General features: G+C 52.2%; 3 protein-coding genes across 11 annotated transcripts in view; 1 reads left to right on the forward strand and 2 right to left on the reverse strand.

Annotated features, from left to right (window-relative positions):
* The window catches only part of ARHGEF18 (Rho/Rac guanine nucleotide exchange factor 18), a 48,887-nt gene extending 39,351 nt beyond the window's left edge, over window positions 1–9,536 (forward strand). For all 3 annotated transcript variants that reach the window (XM_064396281.1, XM_064396283.1, XM_064396284.1), the window contains 6 exons: window positions 112–168; window positions 665–712; window positions 1,277–1,744; window positions 2,427–2,751; window positions 4,449–4,571; window positions 4,665–9,536. In XM_064396281.1, coding sequence (XP_064252351.1) covers window positions 112–168; window positions 665–712; window positions 1,277–1,744; window positions 2,427–2,751; window positions 4,449–4,571; window positions 4,665–4,825 — 1,182 coding nt within the window. In that variant the 3' untranslated portion in view covers window positions 4,826–9,536. The remainder of the gene's footprint in view (window positions 1–111; window positions 169–664; window positions 713–1,276; window positions 1,745–2,426; window positions 2,752–4,448; window positions 4,572–4,664) is intronic.
* Window positions 9,537–14,475: 4,939 nt separating this feature from the next.
* Window positions 14,476–19,316, reverse strand: LOC135284676 (ectoderm-neural cortex protein 1-like). Of its 2 annotated transcripts, none has more exons than XM_064396313.1 (3): window positions 18,553–19,316; window positions 15,912–17,715; window positions 14,476–15,004 (listed from the first exon to the last, which is right to left on the reverse strand). In XM_064396313.1, the coding sequence occupies exons 1-2, from the start codon at window positions 19,314–19,316 to the stop codon at window positions 15,933–15,935; spliced, it is 2,547 nt and encodes an 848-aa protein (XP_064252383.1). In that variant the 3' UTR covers window positions 14,476–15,004; window positions 15,912–15,932. The 2 variants fall into 2 exon arrangements, with proteins under 2 accessions (XP_064252383.1, XP_064252384.1); XM_064396314.1 differs by having other exon boundaries at window positions 18,572–18,653.
* Window positions 19,317–20,415: 1,099 nt separating this feature from the next.
* PEX11G (peroxisomal biogenesis factor 11 gamma) lies at window positions 20,416–23,728 on the reverse strand. 6 transcript variants are annotated; one of them, XM_064396321.1, is made up of 5 exons: window positions 23,607–23,727; window positions 22,928–23,104; window positions 22,477–22,655; window positions 22,272–22,322; window positions 20,416–21,387 (listed from the first exon to the last, which is right to left on the reverse strand). In XM_064396321.1, the coding sequence occupies exons 1-5, from the start codon at window positions 23,670–23,672 to the stop codon at window positions 21,165–21,167; spliced, it is 696 nt and encodes a 231-aa protein (XP_064252391.1). In that variant the 5' UTR covers window positions 23,673–23,727; the 3' UTR covers window positions 20,416–21,164. The 6 variants fall into 6 exon arrangements, with proteins under 6 accessions (XP_064252391.1, XP_064252390.1, XP_064252388.1 ...); XM_064396320.1 differs by having other exon boundaries at window positions 20,416–21,390; XM_064396318.1 differs by having other exon boundaries at window positions 22,477–22,690; window positions 22,894–23,104.
* Window positions 23,729–24,863: the final 1,135 nt, after the last annotated feature.

Raw genomic sequence — 24,863 nt, forward strand, 5'->3', positions numbered from 1 at the left:
TTTTTGATGAATGTCCTTCAATGCATGAGAGCAATCCCAGCCCTTTCTGGCAGCACTGCCAGTGCCCAGCAAGTGTCCCTGGCACAAATGTTGGTTTTGTCTCCCTTACAGAGTGATGGGACAAGGCTGGATGACAGCAGTGGTGCTCAGCCCACCGTGGAGTCCCAGGTATGTTATTTCTGCTGTGAAGAAATCCAGTCACAAATAGCCATAGTGTAATAATAGCATGTCAAATCAAACCAAACCACCTCCAAAACCCAGTGTTTGTAATGTCTGTGGAACCCAGCACATTAACAGCTCACTGGCCAAACTTGCCTCTGAATCCCTGTGAGGTCTGTACCTGTGCAGTGATTCAGTGCTGGGGCATGGAGGAAGTGATGGTTGAAGAGTTCAGGTGAAGAGAAGTTGATGAAGATGTCTCTGTGGAATCCCAGGGAGATGTGCTGGGCACTGATTCACATCTGCACAAGGATAATAAACTGAAATCCCTTGTGCATGCATATTGGCTTTTGCTATGCTAGAGTACTCTGGTGGCCATGCTTCCATTGTGTGTCTTTTTGTACAGATACCGTGGATTATTTTCACTGCTAAATTTTTTTTTTAAAGTCTAAAGCCTCAAAACAGAGTTCTGCTCAAGTGCCTAATGTTTTTTCCTCCTCTTCAGCTTGTCCATAGGATACAGACGCTGTTGCAGTTGCTCTTCAGTCTTCAGGTAAACCACTATTTACTATCCAAGAGATTTGTTAGGCACTAAATGCAATAAAATTTATGCAGGTGTAGAGAGGAGCTACCTTGAAAATATCCCCTAAAGCTGGAGTAAAGTGCAGCATTTAGCCCTGAGACTCAAGGAAACTGTGCTTGGTATTTTGGAGGAAGTGTTAGAGCTGTTGTCTTAAGTAATTATTTCCTTTTTCCTGCTCACTTAATTCTTTTCCTGCTTTGAGCTCTGTCTGCTCTCTGTGCTCATTGTTCATACACGTCTGTATGAATTAGTTGTTTTACTGTTACCTTGTAAGCAGCAATATTTTGACTGGTTTGATTCAGAGTAACAATTCTAAGTGCAAGAAATGTCCAGTTTGACACACATAAGCATAATTTATTTCCTTGGCCATCTTCAATATCGTGTCAATCACCATGGGCTGTACGAGCCGGAATTAAAACATGCTCTGGAACAAAAAGACTCTGTAACCTCACCTGCTAGATGCTGTTGTCTCCTGCTTAGCTGTGCATGATTTTTGAATCTGGCTGCCTCATGCTGCACTTTTATCCCCTCCAGGCTGTGATATCTCAGCAGGACAGCTACATCGAGGTGCAGCGAGCCACCATGGCAGACCGGGAGAAGCAGTACCGGCTGCAGTCCACCCGGGGGAATCTGCTGCTGGAGCAGGAGAAGCAGAGGAACTTCGAAAAGCAGAGGGAAGAACTGATGAACGTCCAGAAGCTCCAGAGCCAGCTGAAGCTGGAGCAGCAGCGCCTGGAGCGGGAGAGGAGCCGGCAGCAGAGGGAATTTGAGCTCACGGAAGCGCGGCTGCAGGAGCGCGCCGAGGAGATGCGGCAGCTGCAGGAGAGGCTGAGCCAGGACAGGGAAGAGCTGGAGAGGCAGAGGGAGGCCTACCAGCACGACCTGGAGAGGCTGAGGGAAGCCCAGAGAGCTGTGGAGAAGGAGAGGGAGCGCCTGGATCAGCTAAAGAAGCTGAAGAAGCAGAACACTGTGTCAGGCACTTTCTCCCCAGAAATGGGCCAGGTGAGGGATTGGTTTTCTCAGTTTTATTCCTGTTAACCTGCCTGCTTCTGGATGAGGGTTGCACTTGCTGCAGCACCAGCCTCTTTTTGCCTTTTGCTGGGCTACTCAAACCATTGCCTGAAGTAGATGGTGATGGCTACTCTCAGAGAGATGAGAGCTTGGCAGTTTCCCAGTGTCTGTGAAGTTCCACCCAGATGTCTGGCAATGGGAGTACATTTTAAAAAGATAGAAATGGAGAATAAGTTGTTTTCAATTGTGGCTGACTGAGTAGTTTTCAAATTCAGGAACTTGTAGGCAAATGATTGCAGAATGTTGTGGCTACGTCAACAGCATTTTGTACAGCTGATTTCAAAAAGCATTTCTTGTGCTTTAAACAGAAATTTGGAGGTCTGATTAAATTGGTTCATTGAAACTTTCTGAAAGTCCTGCTTTGTCATCACCCCATGCAGTCTGCTCTTTCCTAGGTGCACTGTTAAGCAGTTTGAAGCTGCTGATGTTCTTTTCAGTGTCCAAGGACTTACACCTTGCTCTTCTTTCTGTTCCCCAGGATCCTTTAGGTTTTGTGTGCCCTGTCCTGCTTTGCACTCAGAAGTTTTTTGTGCCCTTGGGGCTGGGGATGGTCTCTCCTCCTTGTGCTGGAGAAAATCCCCGTTTGACTTAGAATGCCTTTTTCCTCTTGCAGAGCCAGATGATCAGTCATTCCATGAGCTTCAATGGAGAAGGGATGGAACCATCTGCAGCTGGCTCCAAATCCTCAGTGAGGGTGAGCTCGGTGGCCGGGCTGGAGTACCTGGAGCGGTCGGAGCTGGCGCGCAGGGACAGCACCACCCTGGAGACCCGGCCCTCCCTGAAGAACGAAGTGCCAATTCATCTCCTGAGTGCAACCAACCAGATCCAGAAACCAGCTGCAGTCCAGCAGCAGATCCCCACCAAGCTGGCCACCTTCACCAAAGGGAGCAAGGAGAAAGGTGGCAAGAGCAAAGCATCTCATAGGACGGACAGTTCAGGTATGTGTGGTTTTAAGTCTGTTTAAAGGTGTTTCTGATCTCCACCAGGATCACAGGGAGACACAACCCTGCAATTAAACCTCTGTATGAAACCCAGAAATTAATATGCTACAAGTTATTAGTGTGTTTGCTGCAGTTAAAATCTCTTAACCTCCTAAAATCCTGTTAGGAGTCCCATGTCTATACTATTTGAATTGGAAATATAACCCACAGGAATAATGCTGAAAACAGAGTTGTATATTCCAACACAATAGAATGGTAGTGAGGGGTTGTAAACCTAGGTGCAAAAAATCTTCTTGTCTAACTGTAGTGTTAAAGAAAAAGAACAAAACCAAAAAAAAAAAAAAGAAAAGGAAGCTGTTGTGCATGAGTAAAATTGTTTTGAGGCTGGCTTAGCCTTTTCTTGCTGTCTGTCCAGAGTTGTAGTGACATTGAATGCAGTGCTTTTCTTAGCACCAGTCAGTCATTAAATACAGATCTCCAGGCCAAAATTGAGATGCTGTGTGTGTTGTAAAGTTGAAAGGGGCTAATTTTGTCACAAATAGAAGCAAGTCAAAATGCAGTCACCCTGTCCTGGTGTATTTTCTGCTTCTAACTGCTGGGTACTGGAGTAGTGGTCTTTGCCAATGACAGAGACACTGAAAACCATTTTATCTCTGCCACTTAAAGTAGCCCCACTACCAGCTTAGGGAAATGGCCTGTAATTTTAAGTTACAAAATTATCTTTTTAGCATTGTGCCATATTCAGACTTGGCAAGCTTGTCCATCACTCTGTACTGCCACAGAGGACTCAGGGCCAAACCTGACAGAGAGGGAGATCAGGGGGGTGGTTTTGGCTCATCTGTCGTGCATAAAGTTTAGAGCTTTTGCAGACTTGCTTATGGTTTTGCACATAAATGAAGCCTGTATCCTCTTACCCTGCATACCAAATGCTGGTAATATAAAGTTCTAATGCCACATCTCCCCAGTTTATTTCTAATAGCTCTTACATAATGGTCTCTGCAGTGGAAATGGACTTAATGGTTTTTTTCTGTAATTGATATGAAAGGTATAAACCACTAATATATTGGTCTCTATTCTCTTGTGAGCATTAGTGGGCTTCATGTTTGTTATGCCCATGTGTTGATCTTAGAATAAAATGGAACAAAACTTTCTGTACCAGAGGCAAAATGCTGTGTATTGAATTTGGGTTTTGTGACACGTAAGGAATGTGTACTGAAAGAGAGAAGTTCTTTAGATCCAGAATAGCTATTTCATGAACTGCTTTCATTGTTGAAACTAAGAAACTGGGAGGCTGTAACAGCAGAATCAGTGGGCTGTGCTGCTGAGCAGCTGTGAGACAGATGGAAAGCAGAGACAAAAGTTCATCACAGCTCTGCGTGCTAGAAGTAGCACAAATGGCCATTTGCTATTTGAATTCTACAGACAAAGATTTTTTTCTCTCTCTGCTGTGCTTGGTGATACTGGGTTTTAAATCTGAGATTGTCAGGGTCTGCCAGTAACTGAACTAGAAGTCTCAAAGAAAAGTATTCATAGTTTAAACAGCTGAAGAGGAAATTTAAGTAAGACCAGCTCTTTGTGGTTTTGCAGCTTTCTTGGGTGTGTAAAGGTGTCAGTACAGTGGCCCCAGCATGAAGCAGTGACATTTGTGAAGTGCTGCTCACCTCAAATACTAATTTCTGAAATGTTTTCTTCAGCCTCTGTTGATCAGAAGCAGCTGCTTCCCCCCAGGCTTGCTGGACGAGAGGAGGCTGTCCTGAGAGGCAGGAGGTCAGCAAGCCCATCCCTCCCAAGCAGCCAGACCACTGCATTCCAGCCAGGTATGCCTTGGCCAACTTGCCTGTCCATGGAAGTGCCTCAGGCTCTCTCTGCAGTGTCATGAATGTGCCTTCTTCCATTTTTTTCCCCTCTAGAACTGTATGGCCCTCCAGATGCTCAGCCAGAAGCACTTTCATCTGCCTCAGCGACCCTCTTCAAGCCCAATAACGTTCAGGTTCAGCCCCTGGTGCCCTCTCAGCCCAATCTGTTGAATGTGCAAGATGATACCAGCAAAGAAGATGTCATTTTCTTCTAATTGTTTGCATTTGAAGATGCATCACCTGACACACTGTTTCAAGAACTCAGGCCCCAGTGTGCATGGTGATGGAGACCCAGCATGGATGTCTTCTATCCCTGCCCAGTTACTACAAGCAAGGACCAGACCAGGATTACTGTCCTGCTTTGTTGGCTTCTCTGCCAGCAGCTCAGAATGAGGGCACAGTAGTAACAATTTGCTTTTAAATTCTCCAGTGTGTTGACACATGGCATGGCTATATGAATTCAGAGCATGTTAAAATTCTGACATTTATTGTAATGTGCTCTTTTTGGAGAATGTAACTGTTCATGGGCACCATCTTGTAAATTGTTATCGGTGATGTTGAACCACCCAGGTTTTTATGTAAAAAGTTTTAGTAGTAGGCCCCAAAATGGCTGCAAATTTTTAAATCTGTTTTTCCCAGGTCCAGGTCAGTAATGGGTTGTGTGTTGGTAACCAGGTGACAGCAAGCCAGTCCCCTCCCAGCCAGGTGTGCCAGGCACTGTGAACCCAGTGGCACAAGCCCCGTGGCCAGGTACAGTGGGAGAGAAGGTAAGGTGAGCTTCTGACAGCATCTTCAAGGGGCAGGAGCTCCAGCTGTTTGTGGAGGAGAAGGGTTGATGTGTGAGAATTCACAGTGATGATGAAGAGTTGGACTAATGCACATTTCATTGGCCACCAGCGTCACTGGGACCCTGTCTCCCTGTTGGGGACAGCAGTACAGGTTCCCAGGCAAACTCCTGAGTTGGTTCAGAATGAACTTAGAGACTTGGATTTTGTTCTTTGCTGAAGACCTGTCTCAGAAGCATTCGAATGCAGTAATTTATTGTCTTGTTTAATCCTGTTTTCTGCATCCTTTGTTTGTCTGTTAATTTGTTGGGACTTTACTCCCAGTACCAGAAGATATCAAAGCTGCTGTTGCTGCAGAGACTTCTCTGCAGCAAAGTGTTAGGAATGAAGGGAATAAGAACTGTTTGGTTTTAGAGTTAAAAATAATTATAATAAAAAAATACTCTTAGCTAAACCTGTGTTTAGCTGCTTTCAGCTAAACCAGCTTTGATACCTCTTGTGAAATGGGTCAGTTCTTGATCATGGAATGGTGGTGACATTAAGTGTTCTGCTCAAAAAGGCATTATTTCCCTTTGTAGTAATTTGCACAGTCATTTTGTGTTGTGTTTTTCACTCTGTGTCCCGGATTCTTTTCCCACCCTCTCCCAAGGATGTGTGTTCTGTTGTGTGTTGAATGTGACTGGTCAGATAGTGATGCACAGGAGGGATTGTTTAGGGATATTGTTACAGAATTAAAATAATCAGGATCTCAAAGCTTAAAATCTTGGATTAATACCTTTCAGGACATGATTGATAATAGCATTTTTAATATCTTTAACTGATTTTAAGTGATTTTAGCAGCAGTGGATGGAAGGCCTGGTCAGTTCTCCATCCAGTCTCATGGCAAGGGATCCAGTGGTGTTTGCCAGTCTCCTGAAATCACTGAGCTGTCCCTGTGATTAGGCCCTGTGTGATGTCAGTGATGTCTTTAAGGCCATAACTTCTCTTTGCTTGAGAGTTTTAAAATTATTTCAGTAGTTACAGAGCAAGAAACTTTATAAATTTTCATCAGAAAACAACAGCAGTTTATATATTCAAGTGATGATAATTTGGGTTATTGCCTTCAGACAAGAAATTGAAGAAAGGGGAAAGATAAGCTACAAAATACTGAATAGGTCTTAGGGACAAGCACTCCTGCTGGAACAGTTCTTGGATTTAAGGGTCTTTTTTTTAGCTGAGTGGTGCTGGTACAAACCTGAGGCAGTGGCACTGAGTTCAGTGAGAGGAAACTCCAGACTGAATGGCTCATTACCAGACTGGAGATGCTCCCCCAGCCCCCAACAAGTGAAATTGGACACACTTGGCTTTAATACCAAAGGGCTGCTTGGTAAATCAGCAGCATTGCAGAGCCTGGGGTGGTTGTCAGCAGGAAACAAAGTGGGACTGCTCCACTGGTGATTTGGTGGTGTCGCTATCTTTGGTGATTAGAACAGAGTTCCACTCCCTATTCTGTTTTTGCATTCCAAAAAGTTAGTTTGGAATGGAGGGGAATTCTTAAAATCAGTGTAAGTCCTGATCCATGCAGCAGTGTGGGATCCAGCAGCTCTGTAGGACTGGCACTGATTTTTCCACTGGGTGATGTGCAGACTCTGGCTCCCTGTTTTTTCTCCTGGAAGCACACAGGGAAGCAGCAGGAATGCACAGGATGTTCTCTCCTTCATGCTGTGGTTTGGGCCACTCCTAATGAAAACTCAATGCCCACTGCCTTAAATTACCAGGTTTTTAGGAGTTTTAGCCCAAAGCTAAGTTGCATCAGTGGAGTAAATCACCTCAGCCAAAAAGGGATGTCAGTTTGGGTGCTTGGAAGCAAATTTTGGAAACATTTATTTAGGTTTATTTTGTGCCTGTCCAGAAGTATGGGAGGGAGTGTTGGAAGGGCTGGAGCTGCTCATTGGCTGCTTTCTTCTTCTGTGCAATGGACAAATTTGAATATAGAACAGTGACGTGTGCAAAATGAAGTCTGCAGTGAGGCCCTATTTATTTTAATATTTTCTCTTTAACTTTTTGAATACTTCTTGTCAGCAATGCTTGAAAGAAGTTTTGTCTGTTAACAAATGGACCCAGGCCTGTGACAGGCCAGGCTGTTGGCTCAAACTCCAAAAGCTCCTTGGAATATGGTCTTCAATCTGTAGCTGAGAATGACCTTAGAAATCATTCTGTGTCCTTAGTGCATGTGGCTGCAGCTGCCTTTATGAAACCTGCTTGCACCCTGAGCAGAGATGGTGTCTTCTGTCACTTGGGTCAGCCTGGAGAAGGTTTTGGAATTAGCAGGTGCTGTGATACCTCATTGCTGCCAGCGTGGGCAGGGCATCCATGGAAGGCTGAGGGAAGCAAGTGAATTATTTTCTTTTAATGAGTGTGACCTTCTTTAAATGAATCATGGGTCTCTTCACTCGTGCAAAACTGAATCTGTGAAATTGTTAACAGATCACTCCAGTTGAGTGAACTGGTTTTGGACTCTTCACTCAAGTCTTCTTCCTAGAAAAATAACTCTTCTAGGTGAATTAGTTTGCAAGTACTGCTGTGTCCTGGGCTAAGTAACCTGCTCTTGATTCTGAGTTACATCCTTCCTATTGGACTTTTTGATCACTTCAGCTAAAACTTTCCTTTTAAGTGATTTCTGAGGATTAGACAGTTCAAAATTCTGTGCCTCCCAGGTGCCTTTTGGCTTCTTTCTGAGCTGGGGTGTGGAGGAAATGCCAGCACGAGCTTTGAACTGCCGCCCTGTTTGCTTGGTGTCACAGCCTTAAAATTATCAGCATGTTTGTCCTTCAGTATTGTGATGTTGCAATGTAGAGGCTGTTTCTATGGTTCTGATTTCAATTTGAACTCTGGTGTTAAGGAGGCTTCCTCTTCCCATCTGGAAGGTTCCGTGTTCCAGGCTGAGGATGCCTCCGTGGCCACTAGTGCTGAGCACAGCTGCCCTGTGTGTGTTGTGGATGCTTCCCTAGTTTTTAACTGTGCTGTCTGTGGATTGTAGCTGTGGCATGTCCCACGAATTGAGATCGCTGCTCATCCCCCAGCGTGAGGCAGAAGAATTGGTGTTCCTAGAGACGCTTGCTCATCCAGGTACTCGCCTTCCTGCACAGCTAGGAGTCATTCTAAATAATTTGCAGGCAGTTTTGTCTTTCTGAGTAGTGGTCAGATGATTCTGCATACATGGAGCTTGGTGTTTGTCATTTGCATTTACAATGAGAGTTGAAACTTAAACTAGGAAAGGGTTAAAAATACTTATTTCATTTTACTTCTAACTCTGCGGAATGGGAGCTGAGGCTCCCCGGTGCTGCTCAGTGGAGTCCCTGTGTGTTGTGCCCCCCATGCAAGGGAGTTTGGAGATTTTGTTGTCTTCCCCAGCAGTTCTCACATTTACCAGGAAACAGATCTGCATGCCAGGTTACACAAGTGCTGTAGGCAAAGCAAAGCCTTTCCCCTGCTCTCTCTTCGAGACCAGACCCAACATCTTCGTAACCACTGGCGACTTCATCATCCTCCATCAGCACGTTCCTCTTCAAACAGCATGTGTGAGCTCTGGTTCATAACATTTGTGCCATGTTTATAAATCAGTTTTTTATATTTTTGTACTGAAAGAAATTGGAGCACTTTAGAAAAGTTGATTTCAAATTCCATTTCTGTCTGTAGCCGGAAGGAGATCTCTCATGGGTGTAGATCCTGTTGGCATAACTGCGTGCATCTCACTCAGAGCTGTGAACTCTCTTGACACTCTTTAGTCTTAGGTCTGGTTTCTAGGCCCACCTTGCACTGTAAAGATTTAATAAATAATCATGGTCCATGGTTAAATTGACCATTTTGTTGGGGAAGAGTTTGGTTTTGTTTTTTCGTTAGGGTGTAAACATTGTAAATATTTCCTTTACTGTTGATACTGCAGTAGCAACATCTTTGTAGTCTTTATTTTATTTGTAAAGTTGATGGTTAAATGTTAATATTCTGTTGAATTGTGCACTCTTAATTAATTGTAAACATGATCTTAGCACACCAAATGATGATTTTTACAATGATTGCAATGTTCCTCCACTGAAGGATTTCAGAGCTGCAATAGGACTGAAACCAACTTCTAGCAATAAAAAAAAGAACATTTAAAAACTGTCTGCCTTTATATCTATGTAATTATTTATTGTTTTCTATTTGAATGAAGATCAAAGCAGCTGCCACTTCTCACGTGCTTCTCATTTTCTACCCTGGACAGAAAGAATGTGCCACAGGAACAAAACTGTGACCTTTTTCCAAAGGAGAGGACGAAGCATAAGAGGTGTTCAGTGCAGAACACAAATAGCTGCAGCCCTTGGCAGTGAGGTGAACACCTGAGGGAAAGATCAGCTGCTCCCAAACATCTGAACTCTGCTGGTGAGAGAGAGAGCTTGGTTAAGTTGCTTACATTAGCTGGAGGTGCTTTGCATGGTGCCAGCCTGAGACATGCCTGGCTCTGTCCCAGGCAGTATCGGTTCCCACTTGGAACAAGGATAACAAAAATAGAAACTTTCTCCCTGGTGCTCGTGCCAGTTTGGCAGCCCTTGCTGCCAGCACCATCCCATAGCCTCTGGCTGGGGCTGCTCTTCCCAGAGCTGCAGCAGGCTGAGTTTCCTGGTGAAATCCCCACTGGTGGCACAGCTGGCAAGCGAATCCAAGAGCTGGAACCTCCAATCTGTTTCTAGAGAGGAGAACAGATGCAAAAGCAGGGAGACAGTGGGAGAACTGGGCCGTGGATTGGTGCTCTCAAGGAAGAGGGAGGGATTTGCCATGGGAATCCTGCGCTGCAGCCAGGGCTGAGGAAAGCCCTGAGCCAGGGTTGGTGGCAGTGCCAGCCCTGTGGTCTGCCTGTCACTGCCTTTGGGGCTTGTCAAAGAGCTTTGGGGGTCCCTGGGCCTTTGGGTGCAGGAGTCAGTAAAACAAGCCAGCATTTGTCAGCCTCTGAAGTGCATGTGACATCTGGGTTGTGACGCAAACTGGAGCTCCACTGGAAAAACAAATTTTTTTCTACTTTTCCACATACATAAATAATCAAAGACTTCTAGACAGACCAGTGTTTAAAATTTGGTCTTTATGGGAGCTAACAGGCTGTCATGTGAGAGAATGACGTCTCAAAGTGAGTGTGTGTGGAAGCTTTTGCTTGTGCTCTTTTTAGGAAAATATTTCTTCCATCTGTGGAGCTGCTGGGAGCTGAGCCACAGTGCCCACTGGAGATCAGTCACTGCCTCTGTGCTTCCAGACCTCGTGTCTGTGTCACCACAGCAAGGCCAGCCACTCCATGTCCATTTCTAAATACTTTTTGGCAGCAACAAGTGGAATCAAAGTGGTTTTGTGGGGGACAGCAGGGAGAGACCATCTAGGAGAGAAGCTAAGAGGAGCTGCACTGTGCTCTTGTGCAGCTGTTTCCATGTCAGACCTGTAGGAATTGTTTCCAGGAAGAAAAGAGGAGCCTGGATCAGGGAGATCCAGGGTTAACGTGGCCTGGAGGGATCCCTGCAGCACAGCTTCCCACTGGGAACTGCCCAGCTGCAGCAGCCCAGAGCTCAGCAGAGGCAAGTTTAAATCCTGGGCAGAATTTGCATGTGTTAGAAGTTCGCTGCTGCTGCAGCCATCCATGTTCAAAGGTGTGTAGGTGTTGCTATGTTCAGTTTTTGCCACAACAGCAGGGCAGACATTCCTTGGGGATTGCAAACACCTCGCCTGGCAGTGGCACTGATAAGGCTGTCACTCCTGTGAGAGACACGGAGGGTGTGATTTCAGGCAGGGTGTGACTTCAGGACACACTGGCGGTGCCTTCAGAGCTGCTGCCTCGCTCACACCGATATTCCAGCAGCTCCGCCCTGCCTTGTCTCCCTCTCCAATCTGTAGCTAATTAACCCGAAACCCAAACCACATTCTTTCTGTGGATGAATCAGCCGAGGCCATCGGCAATGACCAGCTTTATGCTAAACTTCCCTCTTTCATGTGGGTGAGACGAGGCTGATGGTTCCCATGCGTGCATCTGGGATTCATCTGTGAGCCAGATGCTCGAGGACAAACATGCACAGAGGATATTGGCTCCACGGTGTGCTCCAGCAGTGGGAATGTGCTGCTCGCTGCCTTTCCCTTTCCTCAGCCCTGTGACTCAAATCCGGTTTCATTTCTCATCCCAGCGATGGGGCCAGCCCAAGGCTCAGCACATGAGGGATGTGGGGCCTGTCCTGCATTGTTTGCTGCTGCTGTGCCCGTGGGATCTGGCAGAGGATAAAAGCCAAGCCCTCCTGGAGCTGGCAGTGCTGGAGCATGCAGGGTCCCAGCTCTGGAATTGTCACAGGCACTGGAGGCTCAGGCAGGGCAGCATCATCTTGTTCTGGGGCTCCTTGACTTTGCACAAGAGCCTGGACTGCCAGGACACAGGGAATGGCTTTAAGCTGAAGAAGGGCAGGGTTAGATGGGAGATTGGGCAGGAATTGTTCCCTGTGAGGGTGGGCAGGCCCTGGCTTGGGGTGCCCAGAGCAGCTGTGGCTGCCCCTGGATCCCTGGCAGTGCCCAAGGCCAGGCTGGACAGGGCTGGGAGCAGCCTGGGACAGTGGGAGGTGTCCCTGCCATGGCAGGGGTGGCACTGGATGGGCTTTGAGGTCCCTTCCAACCCAAACCAATCCAGGATTCCCTGTGCACAGGACCATGAAAACTCCTTGCTGACAGCACTGTGGATGTGCCTCTCCCGTGTCAGAGCAGCAGCTGATCTCATTTCTCTGTGTGGAGCAGTGTCTTGCTGGACCTGAAGCCATCCCAGGTGACTACACATGAAATGCAGATCTGCCAGGGAATTTCAGGTGTGCAGTGTCCCTTTCTCCTTCTGGAATATTGGAAATCATGAACAAAACCACACTCTGTGTAATTACAACTTTGTTTTTCCTGGGCTGCCATGAATTATCATTGCAATAGTTGCTTGCTAGATGTGAGGTGGGTGTGCTGCAGAACATTTCCATGATCTATATCCCATCTTAACCAGGAGGGGGAATTTCTCAGCCACTGCTGTGCTTGGAAGGGAGAACAATGCTGTCTTGGTGCTCTGGCAGCAGGAGCTGCTGAGCAGGAGGCACCTACAAACCCAAACAGCAATTCCCTTAAAATCAACCCTGTCTGTCTGTCTTGTGGCCAGGAGGGAGGTGGGTCAGTCTGATCCCAAACTTCTCTGGCTGTGGTGGTTTCTAAGCTTTGTGTGAGAAGAGGAACATCCCATGGAACAATGATGTCCAACTTGGATTGTTTTGCCTTTGAGCCAGTATTGCCCATGTGAGTTGCCTCTTCCAGATGTGACTTTGGGCTGGGGTCTAACTCCAGCAGCTGGAGGTGCAGACACAAAGTGGGGGCCTGGGCTGGGAGAGGTCAGCCATCACCTTTGAGCAATGCTGAGTTTCTAAATTAATTCCATGAATTCACGAGGATTTCTACCCAGCAACCAAATCCACCTCTAAACCAAATTCACCTACAGCTCAGCTGGCCTGATCCTTCTGGCCCTGGCACTGAAGCAGTGAGTGGATCCAGGCATGGAAATGTCAAACTGGGAAAACAGGTCTGTTGGGACGGCTCAGGCACACACCAGTGAAGCTCCCTGGTTTTCCCCAGGGTACTCCGGGAGCCGGGAGCTAGTTCCTGCCAGGAGGAGGTGGAGCTGGAGGGACAGGACGGGGCTCTCTGCCAGGTGAAGGATGAACCGAAGCCATGAGCCCGGGCTGGCTTTGTTCTGGCTTTCTTCTGGCTTTGTTCTGGCTTTGTTCTGGCTCTGTTGCCCGCAGCAGGGAGGCACCGCAGCAGCCCAGCCCAGGTGTGCTTGGAGCGCCGGTTTTCCCTGAGAGGGGCTTGGATTAAAGGAGGGAACAGCAGCAGCAGAGCTGGGGCTCGCTCCCCCGGCTGGGAACACCCGAGCCTGGCTCAGATAACGCCCGGCAGAGGATCCGTGCTGCTGGAAGCTGCTCCAGGCCCGGAGCGGGAGGCGGATGTGGCGGGGAGCCAGCGCTGATTGCTTGGCAGCATAAACAAAACAGCTGCTGCTCAAAGGGCCATGAATGAAACCTCCCCTCCTCCGGCTCGCTGAGCACGGTCGGACTCTGTCCAGCCCTCAGGAGTAGCTGGAGATGGAGCAAAGGTGAGGCAGCTCCTGGCTGGAGACACTTCCCGACAGCTGCTGCTCCCAGCAGAGTCCTGTGCTGTGATTTTCCCCTCTTGCAAGGCACAGCCAGGCTGGGAGCTGCTGGCTGGTTGGATCCCAGATCTCAACAGCCTTTTCTCATCAAAAGGAGTCTGTCTCCCTGCTGCTGCCTGTGTGCTCCAGGTGGGCTGTGGGCTCCTCTCCCTGCAGCCTGGCAGCTCTTGTTGGGCTCAGCCAGCAATGGAGAGGAAGCAGAGCAAGGGTGCATGAAAAAGGGCCCAGCCTGGGGGCTGAAATGGCAAAATAATCAGAAAAGGGGGTGAAAATGAAGCTGATGCATCTGCTCCAGCCCCCAGCAGCAAAGCAGCTCCCTTCCTTCCCATCCTGCCAGCTCTTGCCTGTGCAAGCAGCTCGGAAGAGTTGTGACATTGATTTATTTAATTCTGAAATAATGGATCACACCCAAACCATGCTTCTGTGGTGAGACAGTTGGTTGTACCTTTGGTGCCTGTTTCCTCTGACCATGCTGGTTCCTGTCTCACCTCCTCCCCTTAACAGAGCTTTTCTTTCCCAGGCACTGCCTCCCCTCACTTGGAGCACAGCCCGGAGCACACAGCCCTTCCTTTGGGACAGAAGGGGCAGCACCTTCTCCCATTCTCTGGGATAGTGAGGAAACCCCACTCTGTGGAGAGTGACCATGAAAAGGGCAGAGAATACCTTAATCTTTGAAGTTCTGAAGAGATTTGTGTCTCCTTCAAAGCTAGAAGGCAGTGTGAGATCTGAGCTTTCCTCAGGCAGGAAGATCTGAGCCCTTGACTTGGACTGCAGCAGGGAATGCTCCTCACTGCTCTACTAAATATGGTCTCAAGTGTGGGCTGGGAAAACCTGCACCTTAAGCACACAGAACAGGCAAGGGACACGGTGGATTTTATTCAGATTTATTGAAGCAGCTCCAGGCTGAGTAATAAACACACAAAACTGCTGTATAAAAAAGAAATAAATGTGCAGAACCAGCCCTTGGGCAAAGTACTGTCACATGTTCTGACATTCCAGGCTACTGCTTGGGTGCTGCAAATGCAGCAGTGCAGTCCTGCAGCTGGTCAGGAGTGTCCTTTCTCCTTCCTAATATCACTGAAGCCAAAATAATCCCTCTGGTTCCTGCTCTGATACCACACAAGTTAGGAGAACACTTGGAAACCTTTTGCTGTCTCAAGGGACAGCACAAGCTGTCAGCCCAAGGAGGTCCCTCAGTGCCTGTCCCCTCCCTGGCCTGACCAGGGGATGGATTTGCAGAAGCAATTCAAAGCCAAAACTCGGTTGCCTTGAGCCCTGCTGGTGCTGATGGCACCCAGCTCACAGAGTTGCCAGGTGGGAGGAGGTGCTCCTGCTGCCCGTGTGTTCCATCTGGATCCTCAGTCAAGGGAGGCACTTGGCAAAATCAGGTGTGAAGCCTGTGGTGCAGAGCAGAGTATTGTGAGACCAGGGCACAGCAACCCCAACCCCTCTCCTCAGGCCTCAAATCCCAGAGAAATCCCAGCAATGCCTGCTGATTTCCCTCTGCAGCCAGGAATTTTCTAAAGGTATCACTGGATATTTTATTACAGTAAATAATTTTATTTAGACAGCACGACTCTTGCAAGGAGAAAAGGAAAACCCTGCAGGGTCTGTGATTCACTGGCATGGTCTCTGCCAAAAGCCTTTAGAAAGATTTAATTCCAGTTGCAAATGTTGAAAGTCAATCTCTGTGTAGCAGAAAAGCAATGGCATGAAAGGGACACCAGGGAATAATTAGAAGCAGAGAAACCCTGTGTTTATACATAGACAAGGCTTGTCTTATAAATGCAATTACCCACCATTCTGGGACCAAATCCCAGCTATAATCTTGTTCTGGCACCAGCTCACAGCCCTGGCGTCCCACAAGACATTTGGGTGCCACTGGCAGATTAAGCGTGGCACCAGGAGGAGGAGGCTGTGCTAAAAGCAGCAGCCGGACCCGGTGGCACCACGGGGTCTGTCCCAGCTCCTGCAGACAGCCTGCCTGCAAAAACATCGGCTCCGCCAGCCTCCCGGCCAGGCACGACACCCAATCCCTGCACACAGCATTCCCCAAAATCTTTGCACGGGCCAAGATGCCAGGTTAAGAGTCTTGTTATTTATACTGATCTTCTCCCTGCAGCGTTTCAGCACCTAGAGAGACTTTCTCTCTCCTGCAGGGCTTTTAGATCCCACACTACCAGCCTGGGAGTTTGGGAGCTGATACTCACACGAGGCTGTTCTCTAGGACAGCTCCATTCCAGAGCCACGTGCATCTGCCCCTCGAGTTTTAACCTGACACAGAATTGACCCACAACTATTTACCTTCCAGGTCCCTGGCCACGCTCAGGCCGACAGGTACTTCCAGGTGCTGACGAAGGCGGTGGGGATGAGGGAGTAGGGCACCGTGGTGACGCTGCTCCAGCTGTCGGACGAGGGGTCGTAGCAGTCCAGGGTTTTGCAGCGCTGAGCCCCGCAGTAGCCCCCCACCACGTAGAGCCTGTTCCCCGAGGTGACAGCGCGGCAGCTGATGCACTTGGCCGTGACATCCCCGAACTTGGACCACTGGAAGGTGTCGCTGTGGAAGCGGTAAGCGGAGCTGGCCGAGAACTCCGTGTCCCCGCCGATGACGATGACGTGGCTGCCCACCACGGCGGCGGCCGTGTAGCGCCAGGGCTGGGGGCAGCTGGCGGGCACCGTCCAGCGGTTCTGGCAGGGGTCGAAGCACTGCACCTTGGGCAGCTTGTTCTGGTTGGCGCTGGTGCCCCCGAAAACAAACAGCTTCATCTTGGCTCCCACCACGGCGGCGTTGCTCACGCCTTCCCGGAGAGGAGCCACCAGCGACCACTTGTCCAGCTGGGGGTCGTAGTGCTCCACCTGCTTGAGGGACACGGAGGGAGAGGCCGGGAAGGCCCCGCTCATGGCCGTGTGACCCCCCACCACGTACAGGCAGTGGTCCAGCTCGGCGGAGCCGTGGCCAAACCGCGCCACCAGCATGGGAGCAGCTTTGGCCCACTCGTCGTGGAGGGTGTCGTACACCCAGACGTCCCTGGAGGCGCCGTTCTCGGAGCCCTTGCCGCCCGTGATGTAGACCTTGCAGCCGATGGCGCAGGCGCTGCACTCCTTGCGGGGGCTGGGGATGTCGGCGCGAGGGATGATCTCGCTGCTTTTATGGTCCAGCATGTAAATCTTGTCGCACATGAAGGTCTGGCCCCCGAGCAGCAGCAGGGCCTGGCTGACCTTGCGGGGCCGGGCGCAGCAGCCCGTCACCAGGCCGTCGTTCTGCAGGATCTTCATTTTGCAGCGCACGGCGTCGGCCACGATCTCCTCCCCCAGCTTGTGGCTGGTCACCAGCTTCTCACAGGCCACCTGCTTCCGCAGGTAGGACTCGGGCAGCAGGGCCAGGCGGACGGAGCGCAGCAGCTCGGGCAGAACTTCGTGGCGCCGGGGCAAATCGTAGCGGATCCAGCCTATAACGGCTTCATAGACCAGCGTCTCGTCCTCCACCTCCAGCTCCTCGCTCTCCACCAGCTCCAGCAGCTTGTCTTTGGGCAGCCGGAGGAAATCTTCAGTCTTGCAGAGCGAGGTGAAGTTGGCCAAGGCCATCCTCCAGGACAGCTCCAGCAGCCGCTCGCAGCAGTGGGCATCGGACAGCAGCAGCATGTTCAGGCAATTCCCAGGGTAGAGATTCTTCTCCAGAAAGTCAGCCGAAGCGTCCCGGATATCCTGGAACTGCAGCATGTCCCCGGCCTCCAGCAGGGACTCGGCGTTCTCCTCGTTGATCAGCACCCGCGCTGAGTAAGCGTAGTCCAGCAGCAGCTCCAGCACCTCGGGGTGCAGCGAGTCGTGGAAGTTGACCTCGGCGTCCCTGCTCTCCTTCAGGCCCCCGCTGAACATGGCGTTGAAGTAGCGGCTGCAGGCGGCCAGGACGGCGCGGTGGCAGGGGAAGCTCTGGTTCCCCGCCCGCAGCACCACGTCGGTGAAGAGGCTCTGCTGGCGGAGCAGGTTCAGCTGGGTCAGGAGGCTGTCGGCGTGGCCCGGTTTGTGGAAGAGGTGGATGTTCATGGAGCCGGAGCTCGAGCGGGATTTCCGGTTCTCGTGGCTGCTGACGGACATAGTGCTGAGGCTGCTGTGCGAGGCAAAACCGGCGAGTCAGCACGGGCAGCGCGGCCCCGGGCCCGCCACGGCCGGGGCTGCGGCGGGACGGCGGCCGCCGGGAGGAGCGCGCTGCCGGCCGGTAACGGGGCACCGGGAGCACCGGTCAGCCGCGGGGCACCGACAGAAACGGGGCACCGGGAGCTCCCGGACCCGTTCAGTGCACGACTCCGCCGGGTCTCACGCGGTACCGGGAGTGGGAGATGTGCGCTCCCGGTGATGCCCGTGCCCAGCCCGCCCCGCGGTCCCGCACCCAGCTCACGGCTCCCCCACCCGGCTCCGCTGTCCCGCGCCTGACTCGGTTATTCTGCACCCGGCCCCGCGGTCCCACACCTGGTCCAGTTGTCCCGCACGGTCCCCCCTATCTCGTACCCGGTTCCGCACGGTCCCCGTTATCCCGTACCGGGTTTCGTACCCGGTCCCGCACCCGGTTCTGTTCTCAGTCCCGCACGGTCCCTGCTATCCCGTACCCGGTCCCGTATCCAGTTCCGCACCTGGTTCCATAGCTGGTGCCGTACCTGGCCCCACACGGTCCGCGCTATCCCGCACCCAGTTCCGTACTCGGTTCCGTACGCGGTTCCCGGTCCCTCCCGGTCCCCGCTACCCCGTGCCCGGTTCCGCCCGGTCCCCGCTATCCCGTGCCCGGTTCCGTGCCCGGTTCCCGGTCCCGCCCGGTCCCCGCTATCCCATACCCGGTTCCCGGTCCCGCCCGGTCCCCGCTATCCCATACCCGGTTCCGTGCCCGGTTCCCGGTCCCGCCCGGTCCCCGCTATCCCGTGCCCGGTTCTGTACCCGGTGCCCGGTTCTGTACCCGGTGCCCGGTTCCGTGCCCGGTTCCCGGTCCCGCCCGGTCCCGCTCCGCTCCGGCTCTGCCGCCGCCCCTCCGCCGCCGCCGCGTGGCCGCCCCGGGTCGGCCCCGCCCCCTCCCGCCCCGCAGCCAATCAGCGGCCGAGGCGCGCCGTGCTCTGCCTTTGTGAATGGCAGGCGGGGCCAGCCGTGCGCATGCGCCGCTCGCTCACCCGCCCTGCCCGCGGGCAGCGTGGCCGGGTCCCCTCCCCGCGTATGCGGGGTCCCCGCTGTCCCCCCGTGTCCCCCCGTGTCCCCCGGTCCCAGCATCGCCGCACGAGGCCGGGACGGCGCACCTGAGGCTCCCGAGCCCTGCGGACGGAGCGGCCCCGCCATAAAGGGCCATAAACGGGGCAGCCGCGGGGACAGGCAGCGCCCGCCCGCGGCCTTTGGATGGCGGCTGCTGACAAAGGCGGGCACGGCCGAGAGCCAGCCCCGCTCGGCAATGCCCCTCTGCACGGAGCCCCCCTCGGGGCTGTGAAACCCGGCCCTGCTCGGCAATGCCCTCCTGCACGGAGCCCCCCTCGGGGCTGTGAAACCCGGCCCCGCTCGGCAATGCCCCTCTGCACGGAGCCCCCCTCGCGGCTGTGAAACCCGGCCCACGTCGGCAGCACCAGCAGCGGGCAGGCTGCTCTCCTGGCCAAGGGAAGGAACTCGCCCTCTGTCAGAGGCCACATCAGAAATGAGAAGAAAATCACCGAGTTTTGCGAGGATCGGGTCTGCCTGCATCAGGTCTTGTGCTAAAAATGAGCGAGTGCTGCCCTGGAGAGGCAGCAGCAGCCAGCACAGGTGTCCAAACACTGTGTGTCAGCAGGGATCAAAACCACCTCAAGAAAAAAATACAAATTCCAGAAATTCTGAATTACCCAATTTTGATTTATCTCTGCACGTTCCAGCTTTACCAGCTGCAAAAAATTATTTGTTGAGGAGTTGATGAAGCAGATGCACTTAGAGCAGTTTACAGTGTCCTTTTTCTATATCAAAATTAATGCATGATTAGAGGTTTATTAACTTGGCATCAGAGGTTATGCAAAGTTTCTTGTTTGTTTTTTGTTTGTTTTTTGGGGGTCTTTTTGGTTTTTTTGGGGGGGTCTTTTTTGGGTTTTTTTGTTTGTTTTTTGGGGTTTTTTGGGTTGTTTTTTGTTTGTTTGTTTTTGGCAGAACTACAATTGTCTTGTATAGTATTAGTATTAATACTATAGTATATGAATACCTAATAGGATTGTCCTGTGCTGAGCAGTACACTGAGTCCTGGAGGAATGATTCAATGGGGTCAAGAACACAAAATAAATCTGATCTATTATTAAAACCCACTAAACTGCAGCAGGAGCCACCACAGTGGGTGACAGGACCAGGCACCAGGCAGAGGACCTGGGAGCTCCCCCTGTTCAGGCACAGGACTGAGGAAAGGACAGAATCAACAGGAGTCTCCTCCACCTGAGCTGCAGCAAATGCTGCCAGTGTGGCAGCACAGATCCATGCCCGGGGACACTGCAGGGTGAAGGTCCAGATAAACACCAAGGACAGGGCAAAGGATAAAGAGTATCCAGGCTCTTTGAACACAGGCAGGACACAGCTCCCCGTGCCAGGCCAAAAACAAGCCCACAAAGCAAGGTCAGAGCTGCTGGAAGGGCAGCATGTGCCTGCTGGGGGCAGGGACACGCAGAGTAAGCAGAACTCTCTGCAAAGGATGCATTTCCATGGCACTCAGGCAGGAGGAAGGCTGGTGACACAGGTGGAGCTGCCACTAATGCTTTGGAGCTTTCCAGAACCAAAGATAAAGCACTTCTCCCTGTTATCAGCAGGAATGATCACTCAAGGCCACCTCTGAAGCGTTTGTGTCGTTTATTATTGGCAACGCCCAGAACTGTAACTGCAAACCCCACCTCGGCATGGTTTGATTGCTCCTTTGAAAGGTGATTAATAAATTTCCTGCTTTTTTTTTTTTTTAATAAAAAAAAAAGGTCGGCGGCTGCCAGAGCCTGGTGGAAGAGCTCCACCCGGTGGCACTCCACAAAGGCACAGCTCTGGGGGAAGCCTCCACTTCCAGCATTCCTCCTTAAACGGGCAAGGCAGGCTAGGAAGGTCCAGCGGCAATTTCCTGCCTTTCTCACCTCTAAGGAAACACAGCGGTCACAAACAACACCAAACAACAACCCTGCTGGCTCCTGTCTGAGCCCAAACACCCGGAGACTCCCAGGACAGGGGTCCCATCCAGGATTCATCCCTCACCAGTGCTCTGTGACAGAACCGTGGCCACTGTGCTCCTGTAAGTGGCAGAAAGCACTGGCAGGTTGCATTTACCTTTTGGGACAGATGGAAGCAACTCTTTCCCCCTCAGTTTTACCCGTTGTAGGAGATCCTTGATTTTCAGAGGATTCACCTGAATTATTTCTCTGATTAAGAGCAATAAAAATTATCAGCTGCAAACAATCCCTTCTGCAATAGGAACCTGGATTCCAGTCCTGATTGTGGGATATCTGGAAGGACAATCATCAACCCAGGAAATCACCAACCCTGCCTCACTAAAGGCACTTTTACCATGTGTAAACTGGGCTTGTGAAGCTCATTTCTGGCTTAAGCAGCTTCAGAATTTGCTCCTCTTGATGCCTGGTAGATTCCAATCAGGGAGGAGATGGTCCCCAGGAGTCCTACTAACCACGGAGGGAACTTTCCTGCCCAGAGGAATCCTGGGGGCAGCCAGTGGATTGCGTTGGAGAGATCTGCTGTGTCCATGAGGATGCTCAGAAGCTCAGCCTTCACCTGGGCTCTCAGCTGCTGCTGCCTCTGAGGTGAAGTGCTGCTGGAGGAAAAGGAGATGTCAGTGACAGTCTGTCAGACTGAACCCTTTTCTGACCCAGAGATGGGGTAACTGAGAGGTGTTTTAACAACTTTTGTTCCATTTCCAGTCTCATGTGAAAGGTGAGACAATACAGATGTTGTAATTCACACCATCGCAATCAGAAATTAACTATTTCCTAATTACAATACATCATAAGCATTTCTTGGCCTATCAGCTTTATCCACACCATGCTGCAAATGCATTAAAGGCAATAATCTAAAATTACCCATCGTGGGTCCTACCACATTTCATTGTTCTATTTCTCCAAAGTATCCAGTCTTATTTACAAAACCATCCTCTGAAACTTGTTTCTAGTTCCATTTCTCTCTCAGCAATGTCTGTCCCATTCCATGGCATTTTTAAGTCAGCATTCCTTATCTCAGGGTTTGCACACAGATGCACAGTGTGAGCCTTCTGTCAGACTGAGAATTCCCTACAAATCCATTTCCCACATTAGTCCAGCATGTCCTCAGAGCTGTGATGGCTGCAGGTGAGAACTGGCAGGTGTGGGTGAGTTACAGGAGAGATGAGAAGGACTTTGGAAAAGGGCATGGAGGGACAGGACATAGGGAGTGGCTTCCACTGCCAGAGGGCAGGGCTGGATGTGATATTGGGGAGAAATTGTTCCCTGGGAGGGGCTGGGATGGAACTCCCAGAGCAGCTGTGGCTGCCCCTGGATCCCTGCAGTGCCCAAGGCCAGGCTGGACAGGGCTGGGAGCAGCCTGGGACACTGGGAGGTGTCCCTGCCATGGCAGGGGTGGCACTGGATGGGCTTTGAGGTCCCTCCCAACCCAAACCACTCTGGGATTGCATGATCAGCTCTACAACCAAGGAAATCATACCACTTGTGCTGGCTCAGTTCTCTTCTTAACTGGAACAAAATCCTCAGGGATCTGAAAAGCACAGAGTTATCCCTCCTACAGCACCAAACAGCAGGAGTTTCACTTTTTCCTTCATTCCTCTTGCACTAACAGCCCCAGCGAGGAAGATCACCCCCCGGCCAGCTCTGCCCAGCCCGGTGCCAGGGCAGCACCGTGCCCAGCGTACCGCAGGATGCCCAGCAGCAGGGCACAGCCCCACAGCGCCGTGCTGCGCGCCCACCACTTCTGCGGGGCGGCGCGGACGACGCCCACATCGGCGGCCCAGGCCAGGTGCTCGCAGGGGTAGAACAGCTGGTTGGCCACGTTGCAGAGCACCGAGAGCCCCCGCACCAGCGCGTCCTCGCCCTGCGGGGAGCGGCACGGACATGGGGCACGCTCACCTCGGGGTGGGGGAGCCCCGGGAGCCCCGCTCACCTCGGGGTGGGGGAGCCCCGGGAGCCCCGCTCACCTCGGGGTGGGGGAGCCCCGGGAGCCTCGCTCACCTCGGGGTGGGGGAGCCCCGGGAGCCTCGCTCACCCCGGGGGGAGCCCCGGGAGCAGCCCCGCTCACCTCGGGGTGGGGGAGCCCCGGGAGCCCCGCTCACCTCGGGGTGGGGGAGCCCCGGGAGCCCCGCTCACCTCGGGGCCCAGCCCGTAGCTGCAGCTGTGCCGGAGCATGGCCAGGTCGTCGAAGAGGCGCAGGGCGGTGCGGCAGGAGCTGAGCTGGGCGGAGGCGGCCAGCAGCCCCCCGGGCAGCCCCGCGGGGCCGGGCAGCGCTGCCCCCGCCAGCTGGCAGCCGTAGGACAGCGCCCGGAGCTGCGGGGGCACGGCCCGCTCAGCGCCGGTACCGACCGCCAGCTGTGCTGGCATGCCCAGCCTTTTCTCTCTTTTTTCCCCTCTTTCTTTCTCGTCTCCTTCCTTTCATTCACCTCTTCCTCTTCAAATTCTCTTCCCTTTACCCACCCCCCTTGCGCTGCGCTCCGGGACTCCCATTCCCGTTTCCACCCCCTCATTTACCGGGAAAACTTGGATTGTTTGTGCCCCCTCCGCCTTCTGTCGCTCCTTTCCCCCACCGAGCACTTACGAATCCCTCCGGTGCTTCCTTGCCCTTAACGGTGGTCGGTACAGCAGAGCCGGGTCCCGGTACCGGAGAGCTCAGACCCCACTCACCGCCCGCTACTGGAAAGCTCAAATCCCTCCCTCGCGGCCCGGTACCGGGGGGCTCAGAGCCCCTCTCCACTCCCCGCCCGGTACCGGGGGGCTCAGAGCCCCTCTCCACTCCCCGTCCGGTACCGGGGGGCTCACGCCCCTCACTCACCGCCCGGTCGCGGCCCCGGTGTGTCTCCAGCGCGGCCACCAGCCCCCAGAGCGCGCCCGCCGCCATGGCAACACTTCCGGGTGTGAAGTCACGTGCGGGCGCGGGGCACGCCGGGAAGGAGGAGGAGCCGTCGCCATGGCAACGCGGCCTGGCTGCCCCGCGGCCCAGCCGGAGCCTGCCCGGGGCTGGTGTCCGACCGGGGCTGGTGTCCGACCGGGGCTGGGTCCTGCTCTCCGTGCCCCTCACGGCCTCCGCACCCCTCCAGTGAATCCTCCATCAGCCCTTTTCTCACCCCCGGTTTCCCCGTTCTGGGATTCCAGGCCGGCCCCCGTTGTGCCCCGATGGTCCTGAGCTGACATGCACACAGATCTCTGAAATAAATGGGCAGGAGATGTTTCTCCTTTTTAATGCCCTTATTAAAAAAAATCAGCTCAGGGGAGAAATCGACGGGTCGCACCCACGCCGCCGTTACTCCCAGGCGTGGCACGGAGGAGGAGGATGAGGAGGATGATGCAGCTTTGTCCGTTGGTCTGCAGGCAGAGCTGGGGATTCTGTCCTCACGGGAGATTAGAAGATTCTGCCTTTTCGGTCCAACACCCCGGGTCCTCTTTCTAGTTAGCATATTTAGGTTGGGGTGAGAAGCAAAAAGGATATAAGCAGGCACGGGACTACGCTCCTGTTCTTAGACATCACCTAGGTCACCTAGTTCTATGTTGGCTCGTAATTTTTAGGGTTTTTCCTGGAAAACTGCAAAATTTGGTTGCAATGCATTTCTCATCTGCATACTAGCTCTGATGCCACTCCCATTCTCCTGGTACCTGCAGGGTCCCTGGCAAGCATCAGGGGGACAATGGTTAATCGCCAACCATTAAGAGGTAATTGAAGAAGAACTCTTAACAATGAAGCTAACTTAACAGCACTGGTCCAATTTGTTTTAACTCTGCAACCTTAAAAAAAATAGATAACTTTTCATTCATAACAATCTCCACGTCACCTGGAGACAGGGAGATCGTCCCCTGTGCCGCCTGTAGGGACCCCCCAGCCCCCGGCTGAGTGCTGGGAGGGGAAATTCTGTGTGGAGACAGAAATGGGGCTCTCTCCATCCTCCTACACCTGTGCTCAGCACATGGATCCCTCCCGCTTCCCCTGGGCCCCGGTGGGTCCAGAGGCTGGGCACAGAGTCGCACTCACACTGCTGCTAATTAAAGCTCTAAGAACTACTTGGATATTTTGCCTTTTTATAGCCGAGTATCGCAG

The sequence above is a fragment of the Passer domesticus genome, chromosome 21 (assembly GCF_036417665.1).
Source record: "Passer domesticus isolate bPasDom1 chromosome 21, bPasDom1.hap1, whole genome shotgun sequence".
NCBI classification, from domain to species: domain Eukaryota; kingdom Metazoa; phylum Chordata; class Aves; order Passeriformes; family Passeridae; genus Passer; species Passer domesticus.

Excerpts from the sequence above, each read along its gene's own strand:
- LOC135284676 (XM_064396313.1), bottom strand. The coding sequence starts at position 19,316 with ATGCAGGCAGACCCGATCCTCGCAAAACTCGGTGATTTTCTTCTCATT. Across the intron at positions 17,716-18,552 it reads GGCACGGAACCGGGCACCGG|CAGCCTCAGCACTATGTCCG; the intron begins GTACAGAACCGG and ends TGCCTCGCACAG.
- PEX11G (XM_064396317.1), bottom strand. The coding sequence starts at position 23,672 with ATGGCGGCGGGCGCGCTCTGGGGGCTGGTGGCCGCGCTGGAGACACAC. Across the intron at positions 23,105-23,606 it reads ACCGGGGCCGCGACCGGGCG|CTCCGGGCGCTGTCCTACGG; the intron begins GTGAGTGAGGGG and ends GTGCCCCCGCAG. Across the intron at positions 22,323-22,476 it reads CTGCTGCTGGGCATCCTGCG|ATCCCTGAGGATTTTGTTCC; the intron begins GTACGCTGGGCA and ends TGTGCTTTTCAG.